The 12,091-nt window shown below is 41.8% G+C and overlaps 1 protein-coding gene across 3 annotated transcripts in view; it reads right to left on the reverse strand.

Moving 5' to 3' along the window:
* The window catches only part of ASMTL (acetylserotonin O-methyltransferase like), a 51,164-nt gene that overhangs the window by 15,275 nt on the left and 23,798 nt on the right, over positions 1-12,091 (reverse strand). For all 3 annotated transcript variants that reach the window (XM_078853998.1, XM_078853997.1, XM_073353970.2), the window contains 3 exons: positions 9,937-10,363; positions 6,118-6,280; positions 3,716-3,900 (listed from right to left, as the gene is read on the reverse strand). In XM_078853998.1, coding sequence (XP_078710124.1) covers positions 3,716-3,900; positions 6,118-6,280; positions 9,937-10,363 — 775 coding nt within the window. The remainder of the gene's footprint in view (positions 1-3,715; positions 3,901-6,117; positions 6,281-9,936; positions 10,364-12,091) is intronic.

Below are 12,091 nucleotides of genomic sequence, written 5' to 3' on the forward strand. Positions count from 1 at the left end.
GCTTATTACAACAATTTGTAACCCCCCTTTTTTGTCATATGACTGCAGAGGTATTACCTGTTCACTTCACTTTGAATGGTCTCTTTAATAATAATAGATTGTTTAGCTTAAGTAGTTAACATCTGTTACATGTTGTATTTAGCTGTGACACGCTGAGTACCTTTCCCAGACCTGAAGAAGAGCTCTGTGCTGTTCAAAAGCTTCTCTCTTTCACTAGCTGAAGTTGTCCAATAAAAGATATTACCTCACCCAGCCAGTCTCTCTAATAACTCAGTCTAAGCAGATTTTAAATGATCAGTTCAATAGGAACTAGCCAGCCAGCCATCTACAAGTGCTTTCCACCCCTTCATCATTGCGGGAAGCATACCCTCGCCCACTCCAAAAACATGATCAAACAAAGGTCTTTTCTAGCATGCTAGGAAGTTCACCAAATGCTAATTATTTTGGACCAAGCTTCAGAGTCCTGGAGACCGTCCAAAAAATGATCCACCAACGTCCCCCTCTTTTATAACTATGGGAATCCAGCTTGAGCACCCCTGCTGGCTGGAGCTAGGGCACTATGGCAGAGAAAGAGGCAATCCATCAGGGGATAACAAAATGCTTTCTTTAACCAGTTATACCTGTGGCATATGAATTTATACAATAATTAAGCTCCATTCCAGAGAGTTAGTTGTCTGTTTATACTGTAAACTTATTTTGAGAGAAAGGAGTGAATCTTTGCTTCTAAATTGTTTTTGGGTTGTATTTTTCCTGCTATGTTTCCCAGTTGTTTTCACTGAATGCTGACATTTATTTATATCTATAATCCTTTGTCAGCAGGAACTTCTTAGCAGGCATTATGTAACTGGAAGTCATACAAAGAAAAGAAATGGCTTCTTAACAGATTGCTTTCCTGGGCTCCAGCAGAGCAGAGTACATTTTGGTATTAATCTATCATTTCAGAGAGGCTAACTGGCTCTGAGCGAAAGGGGGGGCGGGGAAATCCCAGACAGACAGTTGAAGAAGCGAGTGTGTCCCACCCTTTCAACTGAGAAGAGACAGAGAAAAGATGGTAGTGTAGATAGAAGCAGACTACTGATCAGGCTAGAGAAAGGCAGCTAAAGTGTGTGGAGAAAGCCCAAAGAGTTTGGAAAACCAGGAAGGCAGTTTGCAGTTGAATTCTAGGCCATCTAAGAAGGAATATGATCTCCTTCCTGAGGCAGAGAGAAGTTTGGCTATAGCATTCCTGATTCCTTGAAGTTTAGAAAAGAGGAATTTGGGAAGACTATTATAGGGAAATGAAATAAAAATAAATAAATGCCTAGTAGATAGAGACCAGACGAGATCGAAGTGCTAGTCTTGGCATTGCTACTGACTCATTGTGAAACCAGAACTGAGTCACTTACCCTACGCATGCCACAGTTTGTGCAACTGTAAAATGAGAATACTTACCTAAATGACGCTGGCAGCATTAATTAGCTAATGCCTATAAAACGCTAAGTTTCTTGGGTGAGAGGAGATTGGCACATTTTTAAAAATCATGAACTAAGCCTCTCACCATCCCTCTAAGCACACCTACATAAATGTTACACACAGAACAAGAGTAACTGACTGATGTGAAAGCAAACAGACTCAGTCTTACCCTTCAAACATATGGGTGAAACCTGAGCAAACAGCTGGGCTTTATCAGAGTCTGACCTTGGCACAGTGTACCAGGTGAATGTAGGAAGCACATTCCAGAGGTGAGGGCTTTTCAATGGAAATAGCTGCCCCTGGCTTCCCAATATTCAAATCTAGAGCCTGGAAATGACAGTGCATCAACTGATCTCTACTGCTGTCACAGTGCACAGGGAAGAAGTGCATTCTGATCTCCCAAGTTCATGCAAGCACCTGATTGGGCTGCTCAGTGTCTTCAGGTCAATATTCTCCCATCCAGGGCAGTCCTTAGGAGGTTGGCTGAAGGCTTTGAAGAGGAAGACCACAACATAGGACTGGCTGAGGAGACTGCACAGTGTGCCTGCTTCCCACTTTTGTAGCTTTTGAGCCACTTAGAGCAAGCAGCTGTTTGTCTCCCACATTCATATGGCCCTTGCTACAGTTACGCATGACACTGTGACCTCTAGAACAGATTGCTTTAATACCTTCTGTATAGGGCTATGCCGAAAACTGCTTGGACTATACAGCCAGCAAAGAATGTATGAGCCCATTTGCTTAGCAGTGTTAACGTGTTACACCTGTTCCCAGAGACTCTGGCCCCCTATTCATTTCTAGGTTCAAATCCAGGTGTTCATTGATTGCAAGGCCCTATACATTTTAGGCCCTCGCAACCTCAGGACCCTGGGGTCTGTGGGAGTTGAGGGTGTCCAACGCCTCCCAAGAGGAGCTCAGCTCCTTGCAGAAAGAATCTCCTAGTCCCTACACTCCTCCAAGCTTCTTCTACACAGACAATCCATTAGGTCCTGGACCTCTGCCACCCATTCTGCTGCATGCACTCTGCTTTCCCATCCCCCATCAACTACAGCCCCCTTCTGTGACAGGCGCACAAAGTGCGAGAGAAAATATGCCCGGGGAGTGGCCTTTCTAGGATGTTTGTAGTGCAAAGAGAATATTGGCAAAGGGGTAAATTGTGCAGTCCTTGCAAAGCTACAAACGGCATGATACATATGACCCAAATTGTACATGAGATGGAAATAAATGAGACAAATACTTAAGAGGGAGAGTCAAGGGATGGAGAATTGTGAAAATCTTTGAATCAAAGCAAGGCAGATTTATAGACATGCTCAGATAAAGGAAGAATAAGTTTGGTGTCTAAGCAGATTCTGGTCAGGAGCAAAATTAAGCTCTTATCTCAGTTCAACTATAAAAATGCTGAAATATTTTTGGTTTTCTGCTGAAATCAGTTTTGGATGACAAGCTTTCAGGAGAGATGAAGTACATACATTGTAGATATTAATTCTGGGTTTTGGTAACTGTACTGTGACATTCCAATTGCCTCAGCACCCCAGGGCCCGATCCTGCACATTTCAGAGTAGCAGCCGTGTCAGTCTGTATTTGCAAAAAGAAAACGAGTACTTGTGGCACCTAAGAGACTAACCAATTTAGTTGAGCATAAGCTTTTGTGAGCTACAGCTCACTTCATGAGTTTTGCCATTGACTTCAATGGGAGCAGGACCTTAAAGAGTCGAATATATTAAAGAGAGTGGTCACTTTGGATGGGCTATCACCAGCAGGAGAGTGAGTTTGTGTGTGGGGGGGGGGGGCGCGGAGGGTGAGAAAACCTGGATTTGTGCTGGAAATGGCCCAACTTGATGATCACTTTAGATAAGCTATTACCAGCAGGAGAGTGGGGTGGGAGGAGGTATTGTTTCATGGTCTCTGTGTATATAATGTCTTCTGTAGTTTCCACAGTATGTATCCGATGAAGTGAGCTGTAGCTCACAAAAACTCATGCTCAGATAAATTGGTTAATCTCTAAGGTGCCACAAGTACTCCTTTTCTTTTTGCGAATACAGACTAACACGGCTGTTACTCTGAAACCTGTCATTGGTATTTGAGACAGTTCTGATAGTTTATTTACATTCCTAGATTATGATAATCTGTGTGATGACATGCTCAATCTACAATTCTCATTAGTCAATTTTTCTGGGCCCTATGGTTTTTCCAACTTGATAATTATTTCCTGTTCTTCAGTGCACAAGTAGCATAAAGACAAAATAAGGACCAGAGTCCGCATTACCTGAAACAAGTCCTCTGTTTCCTTTCCAAAAGCCTGATGGGTCTGCATGGTCCCCTCTTTGACAGCAACCTCCAGGTGTGTAAAGAGATGCCAAAGGCGATCATTAGAGTGGATAATGTAGCCATGAAGTGAATATTCTCTGTCTGACACCAGATATGTGTTCGCTGAATCTGTATTACTGTAACCTTAAGTGGCAAATAAAAAACCCAAAACCTGTTAACTAGTTTTTTGCAGTGTTGTAGCAGCAGCCATGTAACTAGTGACTAGTTTTGCTATACAAATGAGTATGATTTTCAGTTAAATGTTTGCGGTAAGATTCTCCACTGGTGTAGGATGGACAGCTCCACTGACTCTAGCAGATTTACACCAGCTGAAGACCTGCCTCTTGATCTGCAACATGTTTACTTTAAAAAAAAATCAAATTACATTTGCTTTGTTCAGTCTGTACACACTGTCCGGTTGATTTGCATAGTCATATGTTATCTACATCACAGCAAGTTCAACACAAAACAGCAGTTTGCAGTTAAAATACCAAAGAATACATTTAGATGTTCTTGCTTTTCACGTTACAGATGTGACACAAACCAGAAGTTATTACTGAGAAAAGCCCACCTCCCTGCTCGTAATGTGTCTCTGATTGTGAAATGAAAAGTGCTCCCTTTTTTAAATTGGATTTTAAAAGCCAATAAGTAACGTGTAGTAGTGAATATTTATTTTATGGCAACTCTCAAAGGCCCCAATCAGGATTGGAGTGTCACTGTACTGGGGGCTGTACAAGCATAGGGTATATCTACACTACAAACCTAAGATGACCTATATTAGATCGATTTACAGCCTCTGCAGTGATTTCTGCGGTGGTGCATGTCCACACTATCCTCCTTGGGTCAGTGGTGTGTATCCTCGCCAGGAGCACTTCCATCGACCTAAGGCAGGTAGTATGTGTGTGGGGAGTTGATGGGGTGGGTTGAGGGTCCTGTCTGTCAGCTCCACTAGCAGTTCCCTGCCTGGAGAGCAGCTGCCTCACAGGCTCCCAGAAGCGGGAGAAGCCCCCCGTGGGATTCTCCCGTCCCCATGATACACTTGCCTTTGAATCTTATTCCTCCCCTTTCCACACTGTTCTTCATTCATATGCAGTTAAGCCTCTCTCCATCTGCATTCTTCCTTAAGGGCTTTGTTCTTAACAAAAATCAGTTGTTGAGTTGCTCAAGGGTTTCCTTTGCTAGGCACCTTTTCATCATCTTTAAAAGGTTTATTATTAAGTGATGTATATCTGGGAGCTTGAAATTATGTAGTGCAGATTGAAAAGGGAAGGCTGAACTTCTTAATTGTTCCATCACCTGTTTGTATCTTAAAATATTGGCAATTATAAGCTGCAATAGTTGACTCTTGTCCAGTTTCAGTGCCACATTCTGAAAGTCTTCTCTCCGTCACATCCATGGCTACACTACAGAAATCAGTGGTTCTGCAAGAGTGTAAACTCAGAGCAAAATTTGTCCCTTGTTGTTTGACCCACACTGAGACAGCAGCAGGCAGGAGCAGAGGCAGCCAAAACAGGAACTGGGGCAAAGGGAGTGAGGGTGGCAAAATGCAACACAACCAGGGCCACCCCTCCTCCCAACATCCTCCTGGACCCATAACTGTGCAGCGGAAACCTCTCTTCCCCCATTATGGGAGCAAATGGCTTTGGAGGAAAGCTGCAGAGAGAAGCCAGCCAGACACCCCACCTGGCAGGGGCAGAAGCAGCTACAGCAGGAATCTCTGGACATGCAGAGGATAGTTCTACATTTTGACTTGACTGTCTCTGCCCTGTGCTGATTGGGTGTTTACTCTAACATGGCCTCTCCTCCTCCCACTCCGTAACAGTCTATTCACCTCAACTTCACTCCACACTTGCCTCTCTTCTCCTCTGCTCCATCCCCTAAGCTCCCCTTCCCTTTTCCACTGAGCTGATCCCCTCAGCAAAACGAGTCATTGGCTTGGGGAAATTTTGATTTGACTTTGATCCCCTCCTAACTAAACCTACACACCCCTCCAAAAAAGTCATGGAACATGCCATTTGCTGCCTTCACACTGCTTTTGTGTTAGACCCCTTCTCCTACACGGTCTGTCTTGTTTGTTTAGATTTCAAGCGCTTTGAGGTTACTTCTTTGTGTTTGCACAGTGCAATGGGGTCCCGATCTTCACTAGCTCGTAAGTACTATCATAATAAACAAAATTATTATTATTAATAATAATTAACAACAGTTTAATTTGCCAAGGACTAGTAATGGAAGTTTCCTGTACAGCCCCAGTGAACAGGTACAAACAGCTTAGTTTCACAATGGACAATAATACATTAGAAGTTCCTTCTTCCATCTCTCCCAGTCCCCCTACACATGAATTGTTTTACAGTAAAAAGTCACCTTGATGGGTTTTCTCCAGCAATCCAAGAGAAGCACAAGCATCGAGCAGTCTTTCTGTTCCACACACAGAGGCTTCTATCTTATTGGCAACATCCACAGGCTTCAGTATACATTTATCTTTCAGAAGATCAAACACTTTCAGTTTAGAGGCCACAAACAAAGCCTGTGTATATGAAATATGCATTAGTGAGTTAAATTAAAAATTACTACAACTAAAAAAATAACACACGTCTGTTTTAAAACAAAAGTACAAATATTCTGGAAAACTTTCTAGAGGTATGAATTAAGTTCAGAATATAGTAGTTGTGTGAAGACAAACCCATGCCAAAGAACTTAAGAATTGCTTGAGTCTGTTGAATTTTCTCCTGCAGAAAATTTCAGTTCAGCCCTGCTACTTCTGGGACAGTTTGTTCCCGGCATCAAACGAGAGATATCAGCATCTTTGCCAACAATGTTACGTGAAAAACAAAAAAATTACTGGTTGAAAGAACCTGAAATGCTTACTTCAGGTTTTGTGTCTTAGACTCTTATTCATCAGGATACTTAAGCACATGACTAGCTTTAAGCATGTTTCATGAAGTCAGCGTGTGCTTAAGTATGCTTCGGAATTGAGGCCATAGAGAAAACACATCAAATCTAAGTTGATTTACCTAAGACAATAATTTGAAATTTCTTCAAAATGTACTTTTTTATTTTAATAGCTATAATTCATGCCATACTAATTTTCTAAAAACAAAACAAAAACAGAAAATCACAAGCATATATATCTGTGTACCTTGAACACCTTAACTAAACTTATACAGTACATGCTTGTATTGGAGAAGAATTTTCATATTATGCAACATGCAACTTCATAGCTGAGATTAGGTTGCAATACTGTGCCTTCAATTAATAGTGTTTCTGAGGAATTATAAAAGTAAAAAAAAAAATCAACATAGAGTGGAGAGGGAAGAAAAGAGTTGAAATTCTGTTAAAAATCAGATGGAAAAATTGCAGCTGAAATTTAGGGGCTTCCTATTCGTGATTTTTATATTTAAAATGTTTATTATTTTGGGGGTGAAGGTGGTATATACAATTGAGACTGTCTCCAAAATGCCACAAAAATTAACATGCCTGCCTAAATTTAACAATATGATTCTTGTTTTTAATGCATGTTCCAAATCATTGCGGCATTCAAAAATGTACACTGTTTTGTAAAAAAGTTATTAGGTTTAACCAGAGAGAGGGAAGGTTCACAGCAGGTGTTTAAACAGTTTCTTTGTAGTAGTGGAAGATGATTAACGGCCAGCTCAAGGCCTCTGAGTTGTAAGTCAGGACTGAAAATTAGGTCATTGGCATAACATTAGCAAATAGAGCCAGTATTTATATTATGAGAGCACCCAACGGTCCCATTCAAGATGTGCTGGGTTCTGTACAGCCACAGAGGAACTAAACCAAACCAAATTTAACCCTGAACTTTCATTGACCTCACTGAGTGCAGGACCAAGCAAAAAGTTCCTAGACATCATTTTAATAAAGATGATTATTAGGTTTTTCTCACTTGTAGTTGATTTCAGCCTGCATTGTGAGGGCTCTGAACCTACGTAAAGGTCAAATTAAATTGAATTTAATTACAGTTTATCTTACACTTTCAGTCTTCGAAGCATTTTACAAACTAACTAGCTTCACAACATTATTGTCTCCATTTTACAGAAGGGGCAGTGCAGGCAGACATAGGATGAGATTTGCCCAAGGTCACAGAGTCAGAGTCAAAATTGGGATTTGACTTTAACAATCCAATCCTGTGCCCAGTGAAGTCAACAGCAACCTCCCATTGTCTTCAGTGGGGCCAGGATTTCACCCCAGGAGTTTCTGGTTCAGAGTTTTGTGAAGAGACCACATCTCTCTCTGTTTCTAGTTAGAATACTTGGCATTTATTTCATCTTCTCTTTCTTTACTGCTGTCACCTTTTCTTTAGCTGCACTAGTCTGGCTCTGAGAAGGAAACCTGGCAGTGATTCAAAATTATCCATTTATCTGTTTCCAGGCACAGCTGACTGCTAGAGTGCACATAAATATTAGCTTCTATGTACATGTCTTCATGAAGGCCCAACACAAGCTACACGCATCTGACGAAGTGGGTATTCACCCACGAAAGCCTATGCTCCAATACGTCTGTTAGTCTAGGAGGTGCCACAGGACTCTTTGCCGCTTTTACAGATCCAGACTAATACGGCTACCCTTCTGATACAAGCTACTGCATTGTGATCATAAGCTACAGGCCTGGTTCACGCACAAGAGATTCTTAGAGTATTTCTGTGAAAAGTAGAGATAAAACACAACATCTGAGCAATCAAGAGAAGGAGGTTCTTACAGGAACCTACAATACAAATACATGGAAGGAAAAAGGATTGAGGCAGAGCACAATAGACATTACATATACATATATATAAAAAATATTTGTTTTAAATGGGGGCATTTTGAAGTATTTCCTCTGCAGAAGTTAACAGGGAGCATTCACTAAAAAAAGTTACGTAGAAAGTTCAGTTTCCCTCTGAAGTGTTATTGTGCCAAACATGGAGGTTAAATTCAAATAATTACAATGAAAAAGAATTTTAATATTACTTCAAGTGCAAATCTCAACACAGATGAGTCACTATGGACATTTCCATAATATATATTTCTCTCACCATTTACATGTTGTTTTAGATAATATTTCTGATTACTATGAAATAAATGTTACTTTGTGAATGGTCTTACATCCTCTCTCAATAAATGGTACAAATACATATAATATTTTAACAGTTATGTAATCACCTCTTTCCTCTTATATACCAGTCCCTGTCCCATCCTGATCCTTGCCCCTCCTCTCTCCCACCTTTGTTCCCCCACTTTCTGAAATCAACAGGAGATACAGGTGCTCAGCACCTGTTAGGATCAGATCTGAAGTAAAATGCTCTAGTGAATTTATTCAGTGCCATTCTAGGTCTATGTTTCAGTGGGGCATTGCCACTTGCCTTAAATCTAAGGGTGCTCGTTATTAAGGGCACTTCTGAAGATGTCCCTCCATGCTGCTGCCTAGGTTCCCACTAAGCTGCACAGCTGCGCAGTAACCTATTAAGTGCCGCACAGGCGCTCAGGGCCAGCCCTGGACCTGCCATGACCAGGAGAGGCGCCCCTCTCCAGCCCAGCCCCAGACCTGGTGTGGCTGGGGGCAGAGATGGCCTGGGGGAGAGGTGGCCCTCCCGCAGCCCCAACCGAGCCCTGGCCCGGAGCTGCCAATGGAAGAGGTGCTTATTTCCCCCAGCCCAGGTGCTGCTGCGGGGAGACAGAGCTGTGGGGAGTCACACCTCACCTCCGCATTGGTGCACATAACAAAATTTATTCCGCACATGACTGGCTGCTGCTTTGGAAGGTCATGAGGAAACATGCACAGACAGTATTGGCATCACTAAAAGGTACTTTTCAAAATGCCCTAGGCATTCTGGTGCCCTTGTTAGCCCAGTGCAGTAAATCCCCGAGGCTACTGTTGTTTTGGAGCCTCTTACTGGAAGGTGCGCTGGTACTACACCCAGGGTCACTGGTGCAGCGGCTGGGAGATGCCATTCTCTTGCATAACACACACAGAATCAGAATGAACATTAGAGTAAAATAAATGCATTTGATCATTTGTTTGAATGGGGCTGTTCCCCATAGACATGCGTAGTGCTGTTGTACTGCCTTTATTGTTAGAACCTCCAGACTACACAGAAATGTTTAAAAATACAAATTTGAATTGTATTAGCTCACCAGTGCAGAGAAGATTAGATCAAGGAGCAGTATTTTTTTTTTTTTTTTTTACCTTTGAAGCTCTGAAGCCATCCATAAGTTCTACAATTTTTGATGGGAATTTAGCTGGATATTCCATCACTCCACTCTGATTTTCCACAGCCACTGTACAAACAGGCTGGATGCTACCACTGTTTACTGGAGTATGAATGGCTCCTGAGAGGGGCACTCCATTCCTCTCTAATTTGTTAGCACTTTTATGCTGCATGGGATTTGAGGAGTCACTCTCTCCATCACTGAGGTTCTCAAAAGTCTCGACGGAGGGGATAGAGTCATGCTTGACATGCTGTATAGTATGCTTGAGGGGCGGATAATACAACTCTGCTAACTTTTTGCAGAAGTGATTCAGAGGAAAGCCGACCACGTTCAGGAAGTCTCCATGAACATATTCCACTAACATTCCACCAAGGGCCTGGATTCCATAACCACCCGCTTTGTCCCTGCGGGGGGAAAAATACAGACATTTAGTTAAGACAATGGTTAAGAGTGAATATCGGGATGGAGGAAAGTGGTAACCACTTAGTACGGATTGTAAATCCAGGAGTATGAACATGTTTTATAAGAATGGAAATGGCAGAACTTTGCCTTGATTGAACTAGTGTGCTAAAGCTAAAGATGGATTAAACCGATTTGTGACGGTCCTGGTTCAACACTGCAACTTTTGAATCACAACAGTAACGCTTGCTCTTTCACTACATAACTCTAGATAATTGAGTTCAAAGGAGAAAGCCATCCTTACCCACTAGTCCATATTCAACGCTGGTGTAACTCTACAGAAATAAATGAGATCCTGGTCCAAGACTAGTGCTCTTAGGTGCTACAGTCATATAAAAATAAATAATAATTAAGAATTTGGTGCAATTATTTCATATATCCTAAATAAACTGATTTTGGAGATCCAGATTCAATAGTCACTGGGTATTGTTGCAAATTTCTTTGGATCATTATATCTTCAAACACACACGTTCAAATTCCACTGGGCCAAATGGAATTTTACCCACATGGACCAGGGTGAATTACAGCCAAAGATTTCAATGAGAATTGTGTACATGTCTAAGGGAAAAGTTTAACCTATTGCTTGGAACTATATTTTCTACATCACAGCCTCACAACTTTCAGATCCCAAAGCCCATTGAAGACTGAAGGTTTAAAACCATGGGGCCAGATTCTGCTAATCTTACATGGAGTACTACCCTACCCTTTGGGGTCAATGGGTAAGACTACACCCTCCCAGCCCACGTCAACAAACTCAGGCTTGTGCTAGTGCTCTAAAAATAGCAGTGTAGCAAGTGCTTTGAAGTTGCAGCTCAGGTTGGAGCTTGGGCTCTGGAGCCTATGGAGGTGGATGGGCTCCAAAGCCTGAGCTCCAGTCCCAGCCACAACTTCAGAGCGCTGTCTACATAGCTACTTTTAGAGAGCTAGTGTGAGCCCCGTTAGCCAAGTCTGTTAATCCATGCTGGGAGGCTCACTCCAAAAAGCTGTGTAGACATGTCCTGGGGGCCTCCAGCAGAGTAAGTTACTACTCAACAAGAGTAAGCTTGGTTGAATCTGGCCCTTAAGTCTAATCAGAATAGACTCCTTCTCACAGCCCATAACATTTGATTTCTGAATTGCCCCCACTCCTACAATCACTAGTTTCTTATTGCACCAGTACAATAGGGGAGAAATCAGATATGCCATTTTCAGTTATTACGAATTATAGCATTATGCTGGTTCCTAAATCTTGCATTTTATCTGGACTTTAACAGTATATAACTGTTTTTTATTAAAGAGACAATATTCAACAAAAATATTCCTTTTTGAAAATGTGAATGTTTGTAAAGCACTTTGAAGTCATGAGGTGCTATATGAATACTAAGTATTATTTATGTATGAATATATTAATACAAACAGATTTTTTTCAGTAAGCAGACTAACACTCCACTAGCATAATGCCATTCTGACTTTCACTGAGGGGACATGCATGAGCTATGTTGTGGCCACCCACAGCAAGCACATTATTTTGCTAGGGAAGATCTGATAAAAAGTCAGCACTGGAATTCAGGAGAGAACCCCTGTCAGGGTTCCTTCCCCACTCTGAACTCTAGGGTACAGATGTGGGGACCTGCATGAAAGACCCCCCTAAGCTTATTCTTACCAGCTTAGGTTAAAAACTTCCCAAGGTACAA

This window comes from Lepidochelys kempii, chromosome 1, assembly GCF_965140285.1.
Source record: "Lepidochelys kempii isolate rLepKem1 chromosome 1, rLepKem1.hap1, whole genome shotgun sequence".
NCBI classification, from domain to species: domain Eukaryota; kingdom Metazoa; phylum Chordata; order Testudines; family Cheloniidae; genus Lepidochelys; species Lepidochelys kempii.